Source organism: Tenrec ecaudatus, chromosome 2 (genome assembly GCF_050624435.1).
Source record: "Tenrec ecaudatus isolate mTenEca1 chromosome 2, mTenEca1.hap1, whole genome shotgun sequence".
NCBI lineage: Eukaryota > Metazoa > Chordata > Mammalia > Afrosoricida > Tenrecidae > Tenrec > Tenrec ecaudatus.
The window spans coordinates 35,670,073-35,696,009 of NC_134531.1; the positions used below are offsets into that span (position 1 = coordinate 35,670,073).

The 25,937-nt window shown below is 36.9% G+C and overlaps 1 protein-coding gene across 2 annotated transcripts in view; it reads left to right on the plus strand.

Moving 5' to 3' along the window:
• Window positions 1–25,937, plus strand: part of NIPBL (NIPBL cohesin loading factor) — a 228,890-nt gene that overhangs the window by 152,574 nt on the left and 50,379 nt on the right. For both annotated transcript variants that reach the window (XM_075540939.1, XM_075540940.1), the window contains exons 11-21: window positions 3,917–4,099; window positions 8,678–8,878; window positions 9,125–9,196; window positions 9,298–9,387; window positions 11,718–11,821; window positions 13,771–13,857; window positions 20,840–21,071; window positions 21,751–21,902; window positions 22,416–22,496; window positions 23,562–23,662; window positions 24,783–24,921. In XM_075540939.1, coding sequence (XP_075397054.1) covers window positions 3,917–4,099; window positions 8,678–8,878; window positions 9,125–9,196; window positions 9,298–9,387; window positions 11,718–11,821; window positions 13,771–13,857; window positions 20,840–21,071; window positions 21,751–21,902; window positions 22,416–22,496; window positions 23,562–23,662; window positions 24,783–24,921 — 1,442 coding nt within the window. The remainder of the gene's footprint in view (window positions 1–3,916; window positions 4,100–8,677; window positions 8,879–9,124; window positions 9,197–9,297; window positions 9,388–11,717; window positions 11,822–13,770; window positions 13,858–20,839; window positions 21,072–21,750; window positions 21,903–22,415; window positions 22,497–23,561; window positions 23,663–24,782; window positions 24,922–25,937) is intronic.

A 25,937-nucleotide genomic window follows, 5' to 3' on the forward strand; every position in this document is an offset into this window, starting at 1 on the left:
GGTGATTTCATTTGTTCGTAAATATATATTTATGGCTCTCATATAATTTTTAAATTGTTGTGAGGACAGAATTGGCTCTTCCATCTCAAAAGTTTGCCGACCCCTGGGCTAGACTGAAGCTTCAGAAGCTAGGACTCAGGTGAGGTGATTTATTTTGATCTCAGGATTGCTGCCGTTTGAAAACTCAAGCCAACACTTTGTTATAAAATCAGTAGCTACTTGGACCTTTAAAGTCTAAATACATTAAAATACTTTTGAAAAATATATTCTTGTATGAGTGATTTAAACTAGAAGTCAATGAGTGCTGAGATTTAGCATATCTAGGAGAGAGAGAGAGCATTCTTTGGCCTTTTTAGAGCAGAATATTAAGACATTCTGGGATATATATTTACATAAAGTTCAAAAAAAATACCAACATAACACTACTACTTACACCAGTAATTTAAAGTGCATGGTGATTAAGACCACCAGCTTGACAAAGTCATGGGGAGAGAATACAATGAGGTGAGGAAAAACCATAAGCACTAGAAGTCTGAGAACATTCCAAACAAATAGCTGAATAAACAAAAATAATCCTTAAAATCATAACTGCATTAAGAATTCATCAGTGAAACATTGTATTTGCAATTGAAAAATTATTTCCTGATTTGGGGGAAAAATGGAACCCAGCATGCCATTAGCCATTGAGATAATTGGAAATATTAGCTCTTTATTTTCTCTTTTTTTTTTCTTTATTCCTCTCTTTCCCTGTCTCTATTTTTGGTCAAAGTTTATACAGCAAATTAGGTTTGCATTTAACAATTTCTATAAATATTATTCAGTGACATTGGTTATATTTGGTCACTCTGTGTCAACATTCTCGTTATTTCCATTCTGAATGTTCTGTTTTTCTTCATCTAGCTCTCCTGCCGTCCGTCCCTTTTGCCTTCTCATCTTAGCTGTAGGGTAAATGCCGACCCTTTGTTTTCATTTACGTGATTACGTAAAGAGGAGAGTACTCACAGACATTACTGTTTATGAGCCACCTTTGACTGAAAGGACCCCCGGAATGGGGTGATTTCCAAGTTTAAAGGGTATCAGGGCAATAGTCTCAGGAGGTTTCTTCTACGTTTTTCTCCCATTCTGCCCTTCACCATCTATTGTGTCCCTGAGCAGAACAATTAGTGGTAGTCTGGCACTATCTACTACTTCTGGTTTTAGGCCACCCCTGGGTGGGTTTGCATCACCAACTTTTGGCTAGCAGTCAAGTACTTAACCATTGGAACCACCCAGACCCCTAAAATAATAGAGAATAGTAAAGCTCTTATCTGATAATACTCATGTTAATGCTCATTAGAAATAAATAAGAGTAAACTACATAGAGGGAATAAATTTTGGTACCTGCTTTCTTAGAAGTAAAACTAGGTTTTGATTTCTCTGTTTTGCTATTGTGGGTTTTTGGTTTTTTTTGGAGAGAAAAATTCTTTCCTAAGGATAATCCACTGTAGAGAGTATACAGGCACCAATATATAACCCTTGAATAACTTGTGTATTTCTCCAGGATAATTTTAATTCTGGAATATAGGTGTCCAATCAGTATGTTTTATGAATGTACATGTATCAGAATGTAATCAGTCAGTTATATCTACACTGGGCAGATGCCTCTCTCTACAAGCCCAGAAACAACTAAGGATTTCTACTGGAAATTGAAAAGACAAGAGGACTTCTTCCTAATGCCACACCCTGAATTTGGACTGCTAGCTACTAGCCTCCTGAGCTGTGAGAAAAGTTCAACTCTTTAAAGTCAAAGTACAACCTGCCAACCAAAGAACAACACTGCATTAGACATATGTTCACATTTCTAAATAAAATCTTTAAAAATTAGAGCCAGAATATCTTTTAAAGTAAGTTTATACAGTTTGGAACTGAAAATACTGATGATCCCAAGTTAAAGTTGACTTCTTTTACTTTAAATATTCTAAATGTGAACTTCACTGATGAAAGAAAAAGTAATTAAATTAAGAAATCCAGTAGTAATCTCAGCAGTGCCAATATTCAATGTTTGTTGGATAAAATGGTCGTTTTGCATGTTTCAGAATAACAGAATATTGAGAGTTGCTAATGACTTCTTTATGATGTGGTATAAAACTTCATGAGGAATAAGTTAGGGTTGTTCTTCTATCGAGATTCTTTACTTTCTACATTCTTGAATTATTTGTATTGTATGTTCTTGAGACTTTGAAATATGTATTAATCTGTACCTTTTTATTTTCATGTCAAGGTTCATTTTTATTCTTTATATGAGCATTATTTTCATTTGAATGTTATAAAAGTATTATAAGGTAATAATTTTCCGTACCATAAACCACTAAGGTATTTTTTGTTCCCAATGGTAAAAATCGGGCATGCCAAGCACTATTTTATATTTCACCAAAAAAATTTGGTTGGGTAAGTAAAGTTAAACTTACCTTTAGTAGTTAATAAGGAAAATTTATCCTAAATAGCTTGTGTTACTTCTTTTATATTTAAACTGTCAACAAACTTAATAATTTATTCATTGTGTGCGCACACACTTATGTGTGGAATTAGGCAGTGATTATAATGTTAATAACTTTTACTGCATTGCATTGGTGTATTTTCATCTTGTCTACTTTATGGTTAAATTTCATAAACTATTTTCTATATAAACAAACTGACCATTTCCTGTGGATTACAACTCATTAAAACCTTGTGAATGTCAGGGGAGGTAGAATTGTATTCTTTAGGTTTTTTTCAGTGGCTTATTTCTGAAGGTAGATTGCCTGACTTTTCTTCCAAGGCACCTCTGGGAAGACTTGAACCAACCATCCTTTTGGTTACTAGCCAAATGTGTTAACTATTCACCCTATCTAGGGACGCCATTTTCAATGTATTTTTTAATGGTTTGGGTCTGTTTATACTACTTTTGATGTTTCTATTATCTTTAGTTAAATATGTATATTGATATATTTGTCTGAGGAAATTATCCGTAATACTGGAAGCATTGCTGTGTTTTTCAACTAGACAGTGATAAGTAAAAGTATGTATCACTCTTGTCTCAGCCACACTATACAGCTACTGAGATCATTAAGAGAAAGAGGAGGTGAACAATGTCCTCCAATATCTGTCATATGCTTTGAGAAGTAGCATTAGTGTCAAACTCGCTGCTCCAAACCTTTATAGATTAAGTTTGTATGCTATCACGCTTGTGAAATGTAACCCCATCCACAAATCCACTTTTGTGTATGAGTGGATCTCTGCTTTTAGCCAGTTTTAGTCCATGCAAACAAAGGTATATAGAGCAAAAACTGATCATACAACCACCCTTCATTGCTACGAAAATTAATGTATTTTGTAATTAAATGTTACATATAGATTGTTTGCCATGCAAACAATCCAACTCCTATAAACCTATCACAAACAATAAAAAAAACTGACTGCCATTGAGTCAGTGCTGACTCATAGCAACCCTATCTGCTCCTGTGAGACTCCAAGACTATAACTCTTTATTATGGGAGTGGTAAGGCCTATCCTTCTCGCTCAAGAACGACTTATGGTTTCGAATTGCTGCCCTTGCATTTAACAACCCAACTCATAACCACTTTGTCACCAGGACTCATTAAAGGACAGAATAATGGCCCATTAGGGTTTTCTAAGTTGCAAATATTTGTAGGAGTAGTTTCCAGGTCTGCTGGGTTCAAATTGCTAACCTTTCTATAAGCTGCTCAGATTTACATACAAAAATTCTATTCTCAGTTTATTTCTAGGAGCATTCTAATTGTAAATGTGTGTTTATTAAAATACAAAGGTGAATCAAAACATTTACATATAAATACTAAAATTTTATTGTTATTGTGTTAATATAGTTGAAATTTTTCTTTTATCTTCAGATTTAAATTTTTTTTCTTTTTATTAATAGGCAGTATAGATCAATCAGTGTTAAAAGAATTACCCCCTGAACTCCTGGCAGAAATTGAATCCACTATGCCACTTTGTGAACGCGTGAAAATGAACAAACGCAAGCGTAGCACAGTTAATGAGAAGCCAAAGTATGCTGAAATCAGTTCAGATGAAGATAATGATAGTGATGAAGCTTTTGAATGTAAGTATTACACAATTATTTTAGAATGTAAAGATCTATGTGTTTGTTTCCTTCATAATTTTTTTTGGTTAGTAAGAGTACAATAACCTTAATTTTTAGTAATATAGCTAGGTTTTATTTTCTTTGTGTTTTAAAAGTTTGTAAAAACGAGATCAGTTGGCACCAAGATAAAATTTAAATGCGGTAACTCCAAGTATGTGTCTTATGCATTTAGCAAACATTTATTAAACGCCTACTTTATGCTAGATTCTAAAAATAAAAATTCAAATAAGATGTGTTCCTCTATCTTCAAAGAACCTTCAGTATAGAGGGGGAAATATATATATATATATATAAAGAAAAAATTATAATACAGTGTGAGAAGTACTATGATAACAGTAAATCCAGGGTGCTATGGGAGCACATTAGATTGCCATCAGAATCATGCTGGGGTTCAGGGAAGGCTTACTGGAAGAGGTGACACTTGAGTTGAGTCGTGGAGGACACGTCGGAGATAGCCAGGTGAAGAAATATTTTAAACCATCCTATCACTAAATTACGAATGGATTAGCCACATTGCAAATGATCTGTGTGGTTTGGACCTGGCTTCTCCTTTTTGCCCAGCTGTGTCCTGGAATTCCTCCCTTGTTTCACTGTTTTCCAGAGCTGGCTTCTTCACTACACAGCTACCTCTCTACAGCACTGTGATCACCTGTCTTTGCACTAGACTTGCTAGACCTCGCCTGTCTTCCTACTGGTCCACTGAAAAAGTTCTTCTCTTTTATCCCTATCTTCCTTCTTCTGGAGCAAGAGAATTGAGCCTAGCCAAGAGGGGTCAGCAACCTTGTTTGACTTAAACGCCATTCAGTGGAAGCAGACTATGGGAGATCTTCACTTGTGTGCCAACTGACTTAGTGATTATGACCTAAAGAAGTGGGAAGACCACCAGTGTGTTCTACTTTTTTCACCTAGTGTCCATAGATTGAGGTGTGACAAGCAAGGGCAGGAAGGACAGATGCATGTTGTTGTTTAAGAATGTATATTGTTGATTAGAAGTCCTTCATCTTCTCTAAAGTATTTAATCAGTGTTTATTTAAAGTCTTCTTAAAGTTGTGCATTCAAACTGTGAGCAGTAGATTATGAATACGGAACAAATCTGAACAAAGTTTTAAAATGGAAATAAAATATACGGTGAAATTAATTTGAGATTTGATTATATGTATAATTGTTATAATTTGTGTTTAATTACCATGAGATGTACTTGCACAATATATTTAAATGGCTGAAGTTAACACTTATTACAATCATTCATTTGGGTCACATAAGGATAACGGGGAGCTCTGGAACAGAAGAGAAGAAAGGACATTGTTGGTCCAGAAACTCACTTCCTTATTCCTTTTCACATGCCTCTCTTTGATTCTAACTCCTCCCCCAAGACACCACCATTGCTAGAAGAAACCGTTAAGAAGGGAGTTCCTTAACTAAGGTTTGCCTTCAAATCCTGTGTCATCTCCAGTTGATTATTACAACAGTGTGCACTGCTAAATTAAAGAGAACTTTGAAGCTACCTCACAATTAAGTAGGAAGAATGGTGTGATGAGATAGAAGATGCAGAGCTACAGATGCCTGAGGCTTATCGTCATTGCAGCCCTTCTTTTCCTTCCTTCTTCTGAGTGAGATTATTATTTCATCTTAAAGCGATGTATGCCCAAGTGTACTAACTACGTCCCCTGCCCTACTCCCTCCTTCTTCTCCCAGCGTGATGAAGCTAATAGAAAAAGAACCTAAAGGAAGAAGGGTTTTTCAAGAGACCTCAGAGTAGTAGTGTCTTGTTCTTCCCATTCATTTCTATACATGTAACTGTAGAATGAATAGTCAACCCTGGGCCACTGATTTGGGTGGTGAAAGAAGCCCAGTTGATAATTGATGGAAACAATAATCAAATTGCCACCACACCACAAGGAACAATATATTGAAGAACTAGGGATAATGCAAAATGTTAAAGTATTATGAGCATAAGTAGCAAGCGCCATGCTGCTTGGAGAGACACAGAGTTGGAAATTTAAGGTTTAACTACCCTGTAATCATATTGGTATATTCAAATCAAAACCTAAAGAAATAATTCCTTTGAAAGCTTGGAGGAGGATTAAAGAGTAAGTTAAATTTGAACCACATAAATTTGGGTAGCTGGAGCACAGGTAGTAGTAGGTCATTAGAATTAGGTTCCTGGGGAAGAATTGTATAGAGGAAGATAAGAAGCTACAGAGAGAAGGGTGACATTTGGAAAAGGAGGATGGAGAGAGAAAACCTAAGTCATAGTTTTCATACCACTCTTGAATTCCTGCTTCTTCCAGAGTAATGTGGGAAGTAAGAGACAGAACAAACTAGCCCCGTGAGTTAGGATACTGATAATCTTATTGCTACACACAATATGTCATTGAAGCCTTTTTTTGAAATTGCTACCCTGTTTTTATTCAAATGATTTAAAGTTTCCTGAATGTGAAATGAAAATATCTAGGACTTCAAACCAGTATAGTATATTTGTATGTAACTCCTAACAACTGAAACGTTTTTCAAGCATTTTCTATTCATTGCATTGACTTCTTGAAATAATTTTCTTTCTCATTTAAGTCAAGAAAAGTCACATGTGAAGCCAATATAATACTTTCTGAACACATTTTCTTATTCGTTACCAGTCCTCATATTAGCTAGGCAATTCGGTGTATATTAAGAAGTTATTTAGTGAGTAATGCTGTATATAAATGTCCTGTTTCTCTGTGACATGTATATAAACTAAACCAAAAACTAGATGCTATTTAGTTGATTTCAACTTCTGCCAATCTTGTGTGCCCGCTAGAACCGTGCTCTGTAGGGTTTGCATAGCTGTGACCTTGCGGAAGCAGAATCGTCAGGCCTATCTTCCAAGGCACCTCTGGTGCTTCCAACTTTAGAACTACCACCACCCTTCTACCACCAACCTTTTGGTTAGTTGCAAACAGTTGTGTGTCCCACCCACAGACTACCAGCCAAGAAGTGATTGATTCAAACCAGAGGTGCTCAGGAGACAGGCCTAAGAATCTACTTCTGAAAGGTCGCAGCCTTGGAAAATCTCTGAAGCAGTTCTACTCTGCACACATGGGTTGCCATAAGTTTGATTCAACTTGATGGCAACTGACAACAGCTGCATATTTTTATTAGTACATAAGACAACCCTTTCTTAAAGAGATAGAGGCATTATACTAATTTAATTTAGTTCTTCCACACATACCTCATAACCAGATTTTTGCTTCATTATTCTGCCAATCATTGAAGATTTGGAAAAGAAAATTGCCTCTCCCTGTTCCCTAGAAACCAGAAATTCTTTAATGCAAAGCGTAAGAATAGCCAAGGATTTGAACACCCATTATGTACTGGAAAAGGCTCTGGCCCAGCATAAGCGGTGTATGGGCCAGGTAGGGAACCTCAACAGTTTTGTCTAAAGTGTTTGTGTATTGACCAGATTCAGGAATTCAGACTAGAAGCCAATCAAAAGGAATGAAGGAATCACATTTAGATTGAGACTAGAACTTATCTCATTGTCAACAACATATAGGTGGTTACTATACAGCCTTAATATGATGATTCCAAGGTAGGACACAGCAGTCCTCTATTCTGGTTTTTTGTCTCAGTGCTATTATGAGATCTAGAGCAAATATGATAAGTATTTGTCACTTGTCTTCTCCTCCAGTTCTTACTGCAGACATCTGTAATCAGTCTCTCTTGTTAAACTATGATGCTTTCCCAGGCCTCAGAATTCTTCTCAACATAGTGCTATAGGCAGCTATTACCACTTGATCAGAATTGATTTGTCAGATGAAATCTGTTTGCCAGGCCTGCTTGGAGGCTCCTGTCAGTCCTGGTGATTATAGCAAAATGCTTAGACCTCTGGAAGGATGGGGGAATGATTGAAGGTAACATACAAACATATACTTACATAATGTGGGTAAGCTTAAGAGCTTTTCTCCTTGGATTTAAGCACGCCCAGGGTTGCTACGAGTCAGAACCAACTTAATGGCATTGGGTTTTACTGTTAGAAAAGTTAATTAAATATGTGAATATTTATGACAACACATATTCTATTTCTAGACCTGTGCTAGTAGGTCTTCAGCGTCTATGGACTTTATAGTTAAGTTGTGGGTTTAATTAAATAAACTGTTGTTTGATGGTATACGTGAATATCCATATCCCATAATTTTTTCTCAAGCTCAAATGCTTTAAGATATTTTAGTTTCTTATCCTAATGCTAGATGCGTGTTGTTTTAAATGTCTTTGTTAATTTTCAAGTTTACATGTAATCTTTGCCACCCTTAATATATTTTCATGGAAAGCACTGTGCTTTAATTTCCAGAACTTTTCTATTGATATATTTATTACCAGAGTATGAGTAATATCTTTTTATGCCCTAACAAAATCTTCTAGAGTGTACTAGACCCACAGAATAAAGATCTCCTTTCCTCCTCTCTTACACACGCACACACACACAGAGTTCATTTGTAATGTACAAGTTTTAATAGTTTTTTTAAATGAGGTAAATTATCTGTCATGGGGATTTGCTTCTAGCCTCTAGGAAACGACATAAAAAAGATGATGATAAAGCTTGGGAATATGAAGAGCGTGACAGAAGAAGCTCGGGGGATCATAGGAGAAGTGGCCACTCTCATGAAGGAGGAAGGAGGAGTTCAGGTGGTGGTCGATACCGAAACCGAAGTCCATCGGATTCTGACATGGAAGATTATTCTCCTCCTCCCAGCCTCAGTGAGGGTAATTCATCTGTGTGAATGGATTGCTTACATAAATCAGCCAATTCAAATTTAAGGGCTTGTAATTTTGAACAGTATACTTTTTAATGACTGAAAAGCTCCTAATTTTAATCAAGACAATAATATATGTTTAACTTGAATTGGCAGCAAATGTTTAATTAATGTTCAGAAAGAAAATTGAAGGTTAAAAAAATGAAAGTCTTAAGTTTTCATTCAGCATTGGAATATCGCTTTGTGTTTATTTTAGTGGCTCGAAAAATGAAAAAAAAGGAAAAACAGAAGAAGAGGAAAGCGTATGAGCCAAAACTAACACCTGAAGGTAACTTTGTAGTTCATGTACTTTGTCTTTATTCATAGTCTTCGGCTTTAGTGGTCTGCTTTGAACATGAATCTGTGAATATTTTTTTCTTTCTGTTGCAGAAATGATGGATTCTTCAACTTTTAAGAGATTCACAGCCTCAATAGAGAATATTTTGGATAATTTGGAAGATATGGATTTTACGGCATTTGGTAAAATCAACTTAAAATCTTATTTATTTACACCTATTGTATATCCCTAGAAGACCTGGCAGCATGGTGGGTTATGCTTTGGGCTGCTAACCACAAATTTGGCAGGTTGAAGCCACCAATAGCTCCACAGAAGATGAGACTTTATGCTGCCATTGTGTTGCAATCTTAGAAACTCAATGGAACAGTTAAAGTGTTGCTTTATTAAACACTATTAAAGTGTTGGCCTATGAAAGTGTTGCTTTGAGTTGAAGTTGACTCAGTGGCAATGCATTGTGTGCCCTGAAAGCAAATGTGGTTGTTTAATGGGTTATACAGTGGACTACTAAGACTAAACCCAAGGCCTCATCCATCAAGCCATTTTGCGGGATAAAAGTAAGGCTATCTGCTCTCATAAGAACTTCAGCTTTGGAAGCCGTAGGGGAGCAGTTCTATTCTGCCTTCTAGCGTCACTGTGAACTGGAATCAGCTTCATGGTAGTAGGTTTTGGGATTTTTTTCTGTATGTGTCTGGCTTTCTACAAGTTATTTTGGAGGATACTGTCAAGAAACTTGAAATCAAGTAATGGAGTCAAATCCATATTGTCAAGAAACTGAAAACCTTAGTGCCTGAATTAAGTACTAAATTCATCAAATATTGACAGTTGCTGTCTTAATTAATCTGAGAGTGAAACCGTCATAATAAGTTAAAGTACTTGAGGACATCTTCGTGTGGGAGAAGCCTGAGTAGTCCTTTTATGTAAGATACTAATAATAAAATCAATTCCTATTAAGGAACTTTGGTGGCACTGTAAGGAGCCTTGGGAGTGTAGTGGTTACATGATGGGCTGTGATCTGCATGGTCGGCAGTTCGAAACCACCAGTAGTTCAGCGAGAGCAAGACTGGGCTTTCTACTCCTGTAAAGAGTTAGAGTCACGGAAATCCACAGGCCCTCTCTAGGTGTCAACAATGACTTGTTGCTGGATTTGGTTTTGGTTTGGTGGTGCTGTGGGTTAGACATTGGACTGTTAACTGCAGGATTAGGAGTTCAAACCCAACAGCAGAAGAGAGATGAAGCTGCTCCCACAAGAAAGAGTTTTATGAGGAACACTGTTGAGTTGACTTGATGACAGTGTGAAATATGAGCAAAGATACACAATACTTCTATTTATACCAATGGCCAATATTTATAGAATACTTATTTGCCATTGGTTTTGTAAAAATAAGTAACTCCCCAGCCCCTGGCTTTTAACAGTTCAAAGTTGAATACAGAAAGTAATAAAGTAAAACCATTTAGAGCATAGGATGAATGTTATATTTCTGTAATATTTCTATAATACTACATAAAGAGTATGTCTATAAATATAAAAAATCAATAACAAAGTCCTTAACCACTGTGAAAGCTACCCTTAACAATATTATGCCACCTTCAGCTCATATAATCGCTAGTGCCTAATTATATTCAAAAATCATAGGAGTTACCTTAATTTTTATGTTGATAGATCTTCTGGCTAATAATGTCTTGGAGGCCATATAGTTCTTTAATGTACTTTGTAAGTATTACTTCTCTAAGTGTTAGAAATGCTTTCCTAATTATTTAGAGAATCAGTTTCACCATTTTTGAAATTTTCCCATACTAGACTGAGAATTGGCCCTCTATCATATCGGGTCCCAACAAGAAAAAGATAGCATTCTCAAATTAGAGTAATTTGGAGAGGGTTTATTTAAATGAGATCAGTTACAAAGGTGGGGCCAGAATAGTTCCAGAGCCCATGAGTAATAGCCACAGAACTGTAACCACTTGTGCAAGTATATGAAAGAACTAGAGAAAAGAGAAGTTGTACCAGAACTCAGTAAGGGGGGTGGGGGGGAGGGTACAGAGCAGGCAGCCTTGACAGAAGCTGTAACCTTTTGGTTGGATAACCAGCCTGTGGAGACAGTGCAAGGAAGGACTCAGGGATATAAACACCCTGACCTCACTTTCCTTCTCTTTGATCTTCTGACAGGGCACCCACTGGCTGAGCCCAAACAGAAGCCAGAGGGCATGGGAGACTGTTGATGTAGTCCACACAGGTCAGCCTCCTGGGACAGAGAGCATGGATGAGAAGGGTCAATAGTATATCTAAAGTAGTAAAGACAAGCTAGCTATTGCATCTTCCCATCATAGTCAGAACTTTTAATTTTATCCTTGCCCGCTTTCATTCAGAGTTTGAGGTTTACAGAGAGGCCTCTTAAATTGCTGGGTTTTTGCTTGTTCATACTCAGGTCCACAATTTTATTAAACGTTTTTTAGCTGTTTCTTTTACTTAACCTGTGCCTTTCTTGGTTTGGTTTGACATGGTTTGGTTTTTCAGGTGATGATGATGAAATTCCTCAGGAGCTGCTCTTAGGAAAACATCAGCTTAATGAACTCGGCAGTGAATCCGCTAAAATTAAAGCAATGGGTATAATGGATAAGGTAACTCTCAATTAAAATTTATGTAATGCTTTAAAGTAATCTAAATCTCAGCATAGATTATAAAGTTTCCATGAATAGATAAGAATGAAAATTTATGCTTGCCTTCTGAAAGTCTTAACTGGATTCTTTTTTGAGAAAGCAATTATCTTGAATAAAAAGAATATTCTGCTCTAAATTATTATAAAGAAAATCAGACTACCTGAAAAAAGCATGTTTTTTTACTTTTATGTTTCTTAATTTATCAAACATTTAGATTGTTTAACTATAGAACTGCAGTAAGGTTTTTCTTTCTCTTTTTTGCCTGTGCTTTCCGCCACTTAGAGCCTTAAAAGTTGTGCCATTACTTCCCAGGCTGTCGAACGCTACAGCATTTTCATTTAGTGTTTAGCCTCACTGCTGTGTTTTTTCTGATAACTTTTCTTTTTGTGAGTGAGCTCTTTGTTGCTTAAAAGTAGTCGTTCGTACTCAGGGAGTGGAAGAATAGTCTGTCTTGAACAAAAACTTTCTGCCATGAACAAAATGTTCTGTCATGAACAAAAAATAGTGGCAACATCAAGGGGTGGCCTCATAACCTTTATCAGCCATTCTTCACTCTACAAAACCACATGACTGATAGGCAGAAACAAGGCAAATCCCTTTCCTCCCAACCAGGGAACGTCCTCATTGTGTAGTATCATCTGCCTACTCTTAGATTTCCTGGCCTGTGAAGTAAAATTAATAGTTTGTGCTTTTAGAATAGTAAAAAAAATAATAACATACTATGTTTACCTATGGAATTGATTTGAAACAATCTAAGCCATTTTGCTTAGGTTTTTGTTTGGGTTTGTAAACTGGAAATTTTTTTCATGTTTTTTCTAAGTTAAAATATGAGCAATTATTCAATATTTATTTATACATTATATATTTTCCTAAAAATAAATGTGAAGTTAACATGACTATTAAATCCAGATAGACAAACCATATAATCACCAACACTTAATGTGCTGTAGTTCACATTGGAGTTCCTGTGTGCAGTTAGGAAGGTACTGACTTATTTTATGCTTGGGGATATGACATCAGTTTTCTAAGGGGCTAATATATAATTAATATTTGTTATTTTAGAAGGTCAATTTGATGAGTATTTTCAAGGGCAAAAATTTTATCAAAAGTCTTAGTAGTTACAGTCTATGGACTACTAAGCTTGAAAGTTCCAATAGTTCCAGAAATTACCTAAAGCAGTATTAGGGAGAACTAATTAGTGTCTGTCTTCCAGTATGAGTAATCAAACTGGAGTAAACTGCAGTGTATTGACCTCATTTGATTTTTCTGTCTGAATTGATTGAGTCTAACTACCTAGCCCATTTTAGAAGCCCAAAAAGAGAACCAACTACTCAGAAAATAGAATATAAGTAATAGTTGTTTTCTGACAGATCCTCCATATGGACTGTCTTTTTTTAAAAGTGGAGTAAGAAATACAAAATAGACATGCATAATAAAAGAACTTTCTACATTCATAGCTTTCGAAATACACGGTTCTATTACTGAGTAGTAGCTTGGGTTTTAAGATAGCTGCTGTGGTGTAGAAACTGTATTATAACTAAATCAACCGATGCCGTCTATATAATCTTTGGTGCTCGTATGCATGTTCAGTGTCACTACCAGAAAAGCAGGTAGCCAGCCAGGGGAACAAACCCAGTCTTACCTAGCTACGTGATAGGAGTTGAACTAATAACATGTTATGTGCCCATTCTGGATTTACTCTACTTTCCTTTAGAAACCAGAGATTAATGCTCTGCCTGATTTAGATTTGAGCCAAGAATACATGTAGGAAAAGTTCCTTTTCCCACTCTTTAAGAGGGTGGTGATGTTAAATCTCTCATGGCTTAAAAGGAATAACTTTTAAACAATTGCATTCCTTTCATTTTTCTTCTTATCAGTGATTGATAAAAGAATTTATGTTGCCATTTTAGCTTTCAACTGACAAAACTGTGAAAGTCTTAAATATCTTGGAGAAGAATATACAGGATGGGTCAAAGCTTTCTACTTTGTTAAATCATGTAAGTATAAGATTCATACTGTCTAAGGTTAACCTCAGTATTTCTTAAGTATGAGTCTGTATTCATTAAGAACTTTTATTTATCAGGGAAATTGTATATTACTTAATTTGAGCTTGTTATTTCTAGTTTTATGACCTTCATTCAGGCAATAATTCCTTTTTCTGACCTTTCTTGGAAACATTAGTAGTTAGAAACCTAATTTATCTTAAAGTATTAAGACTTAAATGCCATTTTTATACCTAACTCAACAAGTTGAACAGATTAAGTACATTCATGTACATTACTCAGACACATGGTGCTAGAGGTGTCAGTTGTAGATAAAGATGCAGTGTGGAGTCTTTGGCAGTCCCCTATTGGTGAATCACAGGGTAGACCATTGGGATTTTGGAGTAAAGTCTTGCCATCCTCTGCAAACAACTACTCCCCCTTTGAAAAACAGCTGTTGGCCTGTTACTGGGCCTTGGTGGAGACTGAACGCCTCACCATGGGCCACCAAGTCACCATGAGGCCTGAATTACCTATCATGAACTGGGTATTGTCTGACCCATGTAATCATAAAGTTGGACATGTGCAGCAACACTCTGTTGTTAAATGGAAGTGGTATATACGAGATTGGGCCAAAGCAGGACCTGAAGGAACAAGTAAGCTGCATGAAGAAGTGGCCCAAATGCCCACAGTCTCCACTCCTGTCACATTGCCTCCTTTCTCCCAGTCTGTACCTATGGCCTCCTGGGGAGTTCCTTACCATACTTTAAGTGAAGACCAAAAATGTCATGCTTGGTTTACGGATGGCTCTGCACGATATGCAGGTGCCACTCATAAGTGGACAGCAGCAGCACTGCAGCCCCTTTCTGGGATCTCCCTAAAGGACAGTGGTGAAGGGAAATCTTCCCAATGGGCAGAACTTCGAGCAGTGCACCTGGCCATTCAGTTTGCATATAAGGAAAAATGGCCAGATGTGAGATTATATACTGATTCATGGGCTGTGGCTAATGGCTTGGCTGGATGGTCAGGGAATTGGAAGGACCATGATTGGAAAATTGGTGACAAGGAGGTGTGGGGAAGAGGTATGTGGATAGACCTCTGAATGGGCCAAGAAAGTAAAGTTGATTGTATCTCACGTGAACGCTCACCAAAGGATTACCTCTGAAGAGGAGGACTTTAATAATCAAGTGGATAAGATGACACGCGTTGTGGAGACTGGTCCTCCTCTTTCCTCTGCCACCCCTGTTATCGCCCAATGGGCACATAAACAAAGTGGACATGGTGGCAGGGATGGAGGTCATGCATGGGCACAGCAACATGGACTTCCACTCACCAAGGCTGACTTGGCCACTGCCACTGCTGAGTGTCCCATTTGCCAGCAACAGAAACCAACATTAAGTCCAAGATATGGGACAATTCCTCGGGGAGATCAACCAGCAGCTTGACGGCAGGTTGATTACATAGGACCTCTTCCATCATGGAGGGGCAGTGGTTTGTTCTTACTGGAATAGACACCTACTCTGGATATGGATTTGCCTTCCCTGCACGTGATGCTTCTGCCAAAACTACTATTCGTGGACTTACAGAATGCCTCATCCACCCGCATGGCATCCCACAGAGCATTGCTTCAGATCAAGGAACTCACTTTACAGCAAATACAGTGCGGCAACGGGCCCATTCCCATGGAATCCACTGGCCGTGTCATGTTCCTCATCATCCTGAAGCTGCCGGCTTCACAGAACGATGGAATGGGCTCCTAAAGACACAATTACAGCGCCAACTAAGTGGCAACAACTTGCGGGGCTGGGGCAATGTTCTCCAGGAAGCTGTATACGCTCTAAACCGGCGGCCAATATATGGTGCTGTGTCTCCAATAACCAGAATTCATGGGTCCAGGAACCAAGGGGTGGAAGCTGGAGTGGCACCACTCACTATTACTCCTAGTGATCCCCTTGCAGCATTTTTGCTTCCTGTCCCAGCAACCCTGTGTTCCTCAGGCCTGGAGGTCCTGGTCCCGAAGAAAGGAACTCTCCCACCTGGAACCACAGCACGGATTCTACTGAACTGGCAGCTGAGAATGCCCCCTGGGCACTTTGGACTTCTCATGCCTTTGGATCAACAGGTCAGGAAGAGTGTCACCGTACTAAGTGGTGTGATTGATGCTGATTACCAAGGAGAAATTGGACTGGTACTACATAATGGAGGTAAAGAAGAATATGTCTGGAATCCTGGAGATCCCATAGGCCGACTCTTAGTGTTACCATGCCCTGCTATTAAAGTAAATGGTAAGTTGCAGCAACCCAATCCTAACAGGACTTATAATGACCCAGACCCCTCAGGAATGAAGGTCTGGGTTTCCCCGTCAGGCCAAAAACCACAGCCAGCTGAGGTGCTTTCTGAGGGCAAAGGTAATACAGAATGGGTAGCAGTAGAAGGTAGTTCTGTCTATCAATTACGACCACGTGATCACTTGCAAAAGCGAGGCTTGTAATTGTCAATGTATTTTCTTTGTATGTGATTATTGCGTATATTTCCTTTGTTCAAGTATGTTATATCAGATATAATTTGACTCAGTGTGTTTTCATTTATATGTATGATAGATGATTGATGATAAGTATAAGTGTGATTTCATTAATATCTGGAAATTATATAAGTATGTATGGGTAAAGAATTGTGTACAGGTGCCAGGCTGGCAAGGGGTGCTATAGTTTATTGTGCCAGCCTGGCCGATAAACACAAGTAGGATTAACTGAAGGACAGAGGGATAAATGGTTCAGTGAGCCTCACCTTGGTTGTTCTGTGCCTCAGTTTAAAGGGGCACACTACCTGTGGGATGCCTAGCCTGTGGACTGTGTCGCTGTAACTTGAGGTCCCTTTAAGCCCACACGATGGGAATGTTCATCTCTGGAGCTGGGGACCGACAGTTGATGACAGTTGGGGACCTGCCTTGCTGTTTGCTGCCTGGGTATATATAGCCCAGCTCTCTCTACAGAAGGGGACTGGCAGCTCTCAAAACTTGAAGGACTGCTAGTGTCTCACTGCTTTATAATTTAACTGTCAATTTCTTGTATTATCTATCTGTATATTATTTAAAGGTTTGTTTCTTGAATTATATATCTATCTTTATAAATATATTTATATATAATTACTAGCAATCTGGTTTGTCTCTCTAGAGAACCCTGCCCAATACAGTAAGTTTTCAGTAATTGTTAACTGCGTTACTACATCTTACCATGTTTTCATCAAAAGCAGTATTATCTTGGCTGTAATGTTTTATAAACCGGTTAAAACAAATAGCCTGTGTCCCAGGCAATTTACTTTATCCTGGTTTTGTAATTTATACTAGCTTTCTAAGGCTCTTTTAAAATCCTATGTAAATTAAAATTGATAAGATATCATGATATATATTGATACAGACCTTAATGAAAGACAGGCTATTTTATCTTTTAAGGAGTAAAATTAAACTCTAAGAAATTAGGAAAAAGCTAATCAAATTTTAGGCATTGCTAATAAGAAAGTACCTTTCTACTTTAAATATTTTTCCTTTTATTTGCCCCCAAATATGCTTTACCAATATATACCGTATATACTCAAGTATAAGCCGAGGTACCTAATTATTACCTGGGAAACCAGGAAAACTGATGACTCGAGTATAAGCCTAGGGTGGAAAATGCAGAAGCTATTGGTGAGTTTCAATAATCAAAACAATGGAAATAAAATTACTAAAAATTGATACATCAGTGGGCAGTATATTTAAATATTTATTTTAAATGAAAAACCTAAATAAAAGGACAAGAAGTCATTTAACATTAAATGTAAACCAGCACAGTAAGTGGAAAATAGGTTCACCAAAAACAATATGGTATCAACAATGATACCTTAAGAGTACTATTCCCCGAGCTCAATCAGCAACCAAGCTAAAATGTAAAGAGTTAAAATCCTTCAAAACTGGATCATCATCATCCGTATCCCAATGCAGAGCTTCAGCTGCTGTGAGGTCATCATAGACGCTGTCCTCACTGAGATCGCCGTCATCACCATCACTGCTGTCATTTTCATACAAATCGCAGTCTTCACTGCCATCCACAGCATTACGAATACTACATTTCTGGAAGGCACGTAGACACCATGTCTTCTGGAATGTCTTCCCATGCATCTCAAACCCACTTTGCTATTAACTCTATGTCAGGCTTCATGAGATTTCCTCCTATTGTTAGTCGGCTTGACCAGATAACATCCATTTATGCCACATCCTTCGCACAAGGTCTTTAAAAGGCTATTCAAAGGTACACGTCATAAGACAGCTCTGATTGGTTAGATGGGAGTAACCAAACATTCAAAGCCCTGCAGTGTCAGCAGAGAAACAGCAATCACCTGTTATTGTCCGCAAGATAATGGGCACTCCTCCCATTGTGGGTGGGGTTAGCAAGATGTTACACCTCTCTGGGTACCACTGACCCGTGTATACTAAACCCCAGTTTTTCAGCACAAAAAATGTGCTGAAAAACTCGGCTTATGCACGAATATATACAATAAGTATCTGTAGAATATGAAGGAATTTCTTCTTGATTGTAATGTCAAGTGGCTAGTACTATATAAATTAAAATGTGTTCGGTCAGTTGATGAATTGCCATTTTAGAAACTGAATTACTGTATATACTCAGGTATAAGATGAATTTGTTCAACCCTTTTTTTTAATCATTTTATTGGGGGTTCATACAACTTTTAATCACAATCCATACATACACGCACTGTGTCAAGCATATTTGTACATTTGTTGTCATAATCATTCTCAAAACATTTGCTTTCTGCTTGAGCCCTTGGTATCAGCTCCTAGTTTTTCTCCTCCCCGCTCCCCTCTCCCTCATGAACCCTTGATAATTTATAAAATATTATTATTTTGTCATATCTTACACTGTTCAGAGTCTCCCTTCACCCACTTTTCTTTTGTCCATCCCCCAGGAAGGAAGTTATATGTAGATCCTTGTAATCAGTTCCCCTTTTCTATACCACCCTCCCTCCACCCTCCCAGTATTGCCACTGTCACCACTGGTCCTGAAGAGATCATCTGCCCTGGATTCCCTGTGTTTCCATTTCCTATGTGTACCAGTGTACATCCTCTGGTCTAGCCGGATTTGTAAGGTAGATTGGGGATCATGATAGTGGGGGACGGGGGCGAGGAAGCATTTAGGAACTAGAGGAAAGTTGTATGTTTCATTGTTGCTACACTGCACCTTGACTGGCTCGTCTCATCCCCACGACCCTTCTGTAAGAGGATGTTTAGTTGCCTACAGATGGGTCTTTGGTCCCCAATGTACACTTCCCCTCATTCACAATGATTTGATTTTTTTTGTTCTTTGATGTCTGATACCTTATTCCTTCGACACTTCGTGATCGCACAGGCTGGTGTGCTTCTTCCATGTGGGATTTGTTGCTTCTGAGATAGATGGCCGCTTGTTTACCTTCAAGCCTTTAAGACCCTAGATGCAATATCTTTTGATAGCTGGGCTCCATCAGCTTTCTTCACCACATTTGCTTATTCACCTGCTTTGTCTTCAGCTATTGTGTCATGAAGGTGAGCATCATGGAATGGCAGTTTAATAGAACAAAGTATTCTTACATTGAGGCAGTACGTGAGTGGAGGCCCAATGTCCATCTGCTATGTTAATACTAAATCTATAAATATATGCACATAAGTCTATTTTCCCATCCGCATATCTACATGCCTTTATTTAGACCTCTGTAAATGCTCTTTATCTCCTACCTCTTTTTTCTTACTTCCTTTTACTTTCCTCTTGTCCCACTATCATGCTCAGCTTTCATTTGGGTTTCGGTAATTCCTCTCGCTTATATTACCGTTGATCACGCCCTACCCATCCTACACCCTCCTCACCACTGATTTGGATCACTTGTTGTTCCCTTGTCCCTGGGTTTGTTAACACCACTTCCTTTCCCCCCACTCTCCCATGTCCCCCCCCAGAACCATCAGTCCCGTTGTTTTCTCCTCCAGATTGCTCATCCAGCCTATCTCATTTAGACAGACTGTGGAGATAATAACACGCACACAAAAAACAAGACAGAGCAAAACAAAGCAACCAAAGAAAACAAAACAACAGAGCAATGACACACACAAAACAACAAAGAAAAGCCTGTAGTTAGTTCAAGGACTGTTTGAAGGCCTTTAGGAGTATTTTCCAGTCCAGTCTGATGGGGTCCCAAGACCTGGCCCCAAAGTCTATTTTTGGTATTCCCTGGGGACTTGGTTGCCCTGTTCCCCTTGCTGTTCTGTGGTTGCCGGCCCCTCAGACCTCTCCACTGGTTCCCTACTCCATGCCAGCATGATGCATTCACATCTTGAAGCACCGGGTGGAAGTCTGGTCCCTCTTTTCCTGTGGAGATATAAACATTCCCCACCCCCCCTTGGGTGGGTTAGTTTTAGCACATTTTTAATGGAGTTTTTGTCATAAAATTGGGTGCCTTGGCTGATAGTCAAGTCGGCTTACACTCTAGTATATGCAGTATGTTTTCAGGAGTCTTCATATTCACCACTTTCAGTGTCAGTTTGTTGAAACACTAGTATACCAAGATGTAAAACTTGTTTCTGTTATTTTAATTTTTGCTTTGGTCTTAAAACAACAAGCAGAATTTTAAGTTTGTTCTTTATTGCTATCATAGTATTTTTACCTAATTTGATTAAATTTTAATCCAAAACCAAATTCTGAAACTTGCATAAAGGTAATAAAATCTTCTAGAACTTTACTGGTGGAGCGTCATCTAGTGGTGATAATTGTAAATCGAATATATCGTGTTTGAAAACATTTAAACCAAAATTTATGTAATATCAGTATTTGTATCTCTTTGCTGAGGTTCCTACAAGAATGTCCACATCAAAATTCTTACTTTTTTTCTTATATTTTGAAATATATGGTAGTTTGTTTTATTTTTATGCCTACAAATGTTTGTTTTATTTTTTTTGCCTAACAATATTATTTTATAGAATAATGATACAGAAGAAGAAGAAAGATTGTGGAGAGACCTTATTATGGAAAGAGTTACAAAATCAGCAGATGCTTGTCTTACAACTATCAATATCATGACATCTCCTAACATGCCAAAAGCTGTGTATATTGAAGATGTGATTGAAAGAGTTATACAATACACTAAGTTTCATTTACAGAATACACTTTATCCTCAGTATGATCCTGTTTACAGACTAGATCCTCATGGAGGTTAGTTTCACCTTTTATATTTATAGTTGAGTATCGTATCAAAATTGTCTATTATGTAATTTCTTTGTATTGGATCAGAATTCAATGACATAAAAATGCCATCTTAATAACTAGATCATCACAAAAAATGTAATAAACAGTTTGATTTTACAACTGGCTAGGTGTTATAGAACAGTTAATTAATGTAGATAATATTAGTTTTTAGTTCCATTTACTAATTTCCTCAAATTCTCAAAATCGTAGTTACCTACCATATGGATTGAAGCAAGAGGTATACAATAATTCTTGATAGTCAACTTTAATAAATCAGCATTTAAATAGTTAATACGTGGATTTGGAGAGAGGGAAAACAAGCATAGTCTTATGAATTGTCTATATCTGATCGCCTCTTAATTAGTAATTGCATTTAATTTAAACTTTATACTCCAATGAAAAGTCGTAGAATGAAGATCAATAGTTTAGATACAAGGATTTAATAGGTGCTAAATTGTAACATAAATTAAACGTTACATGAATGTTTACTTACTAATTAAATCTCCTGGAGCATAATTTTTTCTTTTAATAACTAACTTTGTCAAGTTGTATTTATAAGTCACCAAAAACCATCTACTTTATAATGCATAAAATAGTTTTGCTAATGTGGATTCAAAATTTCTTGTTTTGATTTTTTTCAATTTAGGTGGCTTATTAAGTTCAAAGGCAAAGCGGGCCAAGTGTTCTACCCATAAGCAAAGAGTGATAGTAATGCTTTATAACAAAGTTTGTGACATTGTTAGCAGCTTATCAGAATTGTTAGAGATACAACTTCTAACGGACACAACAATTCTTCAGGTAAACTTTTATGAAGCATCTCTATATTTTTAGACCAAGTGACTTAATTGTGAAGAGTCTGATTATTGCCCGTGTTGCTCAATTTTATTTTAAATTCAGCATATGATTCGTGGAAATTAAAGAAATAAAAGTTCGAGTATATGTTAAAATTACACATTTTGAACAGAATTTAGGCGAATGTAGTGTGAATTCTAAGTTAAATCTTTTAAAGATATGTTAACATTTCCTTTGTACTATATGAGGATATTTTTATCTGGAATAACTATATGGTTTTGTTTCTTTATATTCCCATGGCATTCATCGATCCAAATGATGAATTTCAGGGAAATGGCAGCTATGAAAAATAGTACCCGTTACACATGCTAATGTGCTTGCGGGTGAAGGAGAACAAAGAAAGTAGTAAGATGAGGCAAAAGGAAATGCCCTCTCAATGTTGCCCAAGAAATACCTGAATTTAATGTGATAGAATGTCATTAAAATCAACCAAAGACATGCACTAACTTCTTTTAACAGGTGTCATCGATGGGAATAACACCGTTTTTTGTGGAAAATGTCAGTGAACTACAGTTGTGTGCCATTAAACTAGTAACTGCAGTAAGTATAATTTCTATCAATCCCTATTTACTTTTAGGTTACCCTCAAAGTAAAATATCAATTTTACTTCCTCGAGTCAGTTGAGAATGATGGCAGCCTCAGTGTGCAGAGTAGAATGACTCCATTGGGTCTTCAAGGTGGTGACATTTCAAAAGCAGATCACCAGACCCAACTTCCAAGGTGCATCTAGTTGGGTTCAAACCACCAAACTTTCAGCTGGTAGCTGTGCATCATCCAAGAACCCAAATAATATTACCATCATTTAATCCTAATTAACAAAAATAATCCCTGCCTGGTCACGTAGTGGTTACATGTTGGATTGCTAACCTTGTACAATTCAAAGGTTAGCAATTGGAAGCTACAAAGCAGAACATCAGATTTCTACTCCCATAGAGAGTTGCAGTCTTGGAAACCCACAGGAGGAGTTCTACACTATCCTTTAGGGCAGCGGCTCTCAACCTGTGGGTCAAACAACCTCTTCACAGGGGTCACCCGATTCATAACATTTGTAAAATTACAGTTAAGTAACAACGAAAATAATTTTATGATTGGGTCACCAAAATGAGGAACTGTATTAAGGGCCACAGCATTAGCAAGGTTGAGAACCACTACTCTCGGGCCTCTAGTAGTCCAACTTGTCCATCAATGGTAGTGATGATTAAGAAAAATTTACAGATCCTTGTTTTTCAGTAGATCCATTTCACAGTAACAATTACATTAGATTTTTCTGTTTCGTTAATCTATTTTTTTTCACATTTTAAACAATTTTAAATATGTGAAAAGGAGCTTCATTTAATAATTCTTCAGCATTTATAATAGAGTTATAATGATTCGAATCATTTAAATGTCTTTCCATGTCCAAAAACTGTCATGCCTGTAAATGACTTCTATAAGAGTATTTTAATTAATAATTTTTAAATTGAGCAAATCTGCTACCTGTGAAGGTGTTAACAACATCATTTTAAATAGCAGATAATGTTTTTATTGTGAGCTAATATTAGACTAATAAGTAATTTTTTGTTTCTAATTATAATAAACTTAATGTGGAATTTTATTATTAAACAGGTATTCTCAAGATATGAAAAACATCGGCAGTTAATTTTGGAAGAGATTTTCACTTCACTTGCAAGATTACCAACTAGTAAGAGGAGTTTAAGGAATTTCAGGTAAACTAATTGTCCCAGAGGTTGAAAATAACACAGACTTTTATTATATTGTAACTATCATACATCTGTTTTTGTTTTGAGTATGTTCTAGTGATCAAATGAAAGAAAAGCAGTTCTCTCAGAACAACATGAAAAGTAGCTGAGATGTCTGGAATAATACGGCTTATTTAAAAACGAAGTTCATTGAGTCTTGTATTTAAAGATCTGTGACAGGATATTGAAACTTTAGCACAACTGACATTTTTGGCCTATTCATTATAATGTTTACCAGCATTTCCCATCTTTACTCACTGGAAGCCAATAGAAATCCCTCCCCTCCAAGTAATGACAACCAAAATTATCTCCAGATACTCCCAAAGGTCCCAGTTTTGGAACCATAAGTAAGTGGGAATAATCAACGGGAGTTTAAAGAAGAGTAGATAAGCCATACTAATCACTGAACACACCATTAAGAAAGGGACGGCATCAGCTGCTTTGGTGTTGGCCTTTATATCCTTATCATCATAGGTGATCATTGTCTGTTAATCATTATAAGACCGGAATGGTTCAAACGTGTTAACCTGCTGTCACATAGTTATTTAGGAATTGCTTTGAAGGCTCTACTCTAAAATAATTATTTTCAGTCACTTTTTAACATTATCTGTATTTATTAGACCTGCAGGGGAAAAATCTGCCATCATATAAAATAATTATTATTTTTCCAAAATTATCTATACAACAAATGACTTAGATGGAGATATTTAGTAATGTGTATCAGTGGCCTCATACTTCAGCGCTGTTAGCCTAGAGCTCTCTACGTAGTTGATTTTAGTAAAGAACTGATTATCAGAAGGCGTGGGTTTTGACAAATTCTAGAAACTCATTCATACTTTTTAAAACCCTTAGAGAAGCTTGTGCTTTTTTCATTATGAATTTTCTACTTGCTGTGCGTTCTTTGACTCTTAACTATCAGAGAATGAATATTTCTTCTTTTTAATATTTCATTTTTATAAATTTACTGTAACTAAACAAAAATCACTAATAACTGGTATATTATTGGTAAAGCATCTGAAATTTTCAAATAAGAGGTGGCATGTAAAAATGAAATTAACTTTGTACTCAATTTTTGTATCCTTAAAAGGTTAAATAGTAGTGATATGGATGGGGAACCTATGTATATTCAGATGGTTACAGCACTGGTTTTACAACTGATTCAATGTGTAGTACATCTACCATCGTCAGAGAAGGACTCTAATTCAGAAGAGGACTCAAACAAAAAAGTAAGGAATTTTAAAGATTTTATGACTTTGTACTTATACGTAAGGAAACACCTATATTTTCTGATACTCTTACAAAGCTGAGCCTCTTAAGTAGGGTCTTATGATTAGAATTATGACCCTTTTAAGGGCACTAAATTATTTTTGGGTGTTTTTTTTTTAAGATTCGTTTTTAAGGAACAGACTACTCATCTTCCAGAGTTTGTTTTCACAGCTGTAAAATGGAAGCTAATACCATATCCTATTAACTCTCCAATGAAATATTGCAGAATTTATATTATTAATGTGTGTATATATATCTTAATGTGCATGTATATATTAATGTGTAGCATAATAGAATTTTTAAGTAATTCCTTCGGAAATTGAGTTTATGTGCTTGCACTAAGATTCGCTTTTGGATTTGTAGCTTTAATCTGTCAAATTTTATCATTTTTCCAAGTTCTGTAGTTTTACCTCAACAAAAGTTCAAGGTAAATGGGATTGAAATATCATAAATAATATCATGGTGACATATTTACAATTTTTTTCACTGAACATGGATTTGGATATGCATAAGTCATACCATTTTTCAACTTTAAGCGAGTGTTTCTATAGGTGCATATTTAAAAGTAGAATCATATCATAGTTTAAAAGGGTAAGTTAGTAAGTGTTGCAAAATCACAGAAATCTTTATTAAACAAAAATTTTTAAATGTGAAGCTATTTTTTTCTTAACCTATGCTCTATGTAGGTCTACACATTTCGGAAGGGGAGTGTTCCAGGTCTCTTAACCCTCCTTGTAGAATTCTGTGGTCTTTGGTTTACATCTTATCAAAGCAACAGTTCTGACATTCTTGGGGAACTCAAATTGTGTTCCTTTTGAATGTCCTTGGAGTTTGGGGAACAAACAAGTCTGAAGGGGCAACATAGGGGCTGTGGGGTCCATAGAGTAAGGTAGGACAGCCCTCGCTGTCAAAAAACGAACAGTTTTGAGAGAGTGTCATGTCATGGAGGCCCCATCTGACCTCTGACTGCACAGAG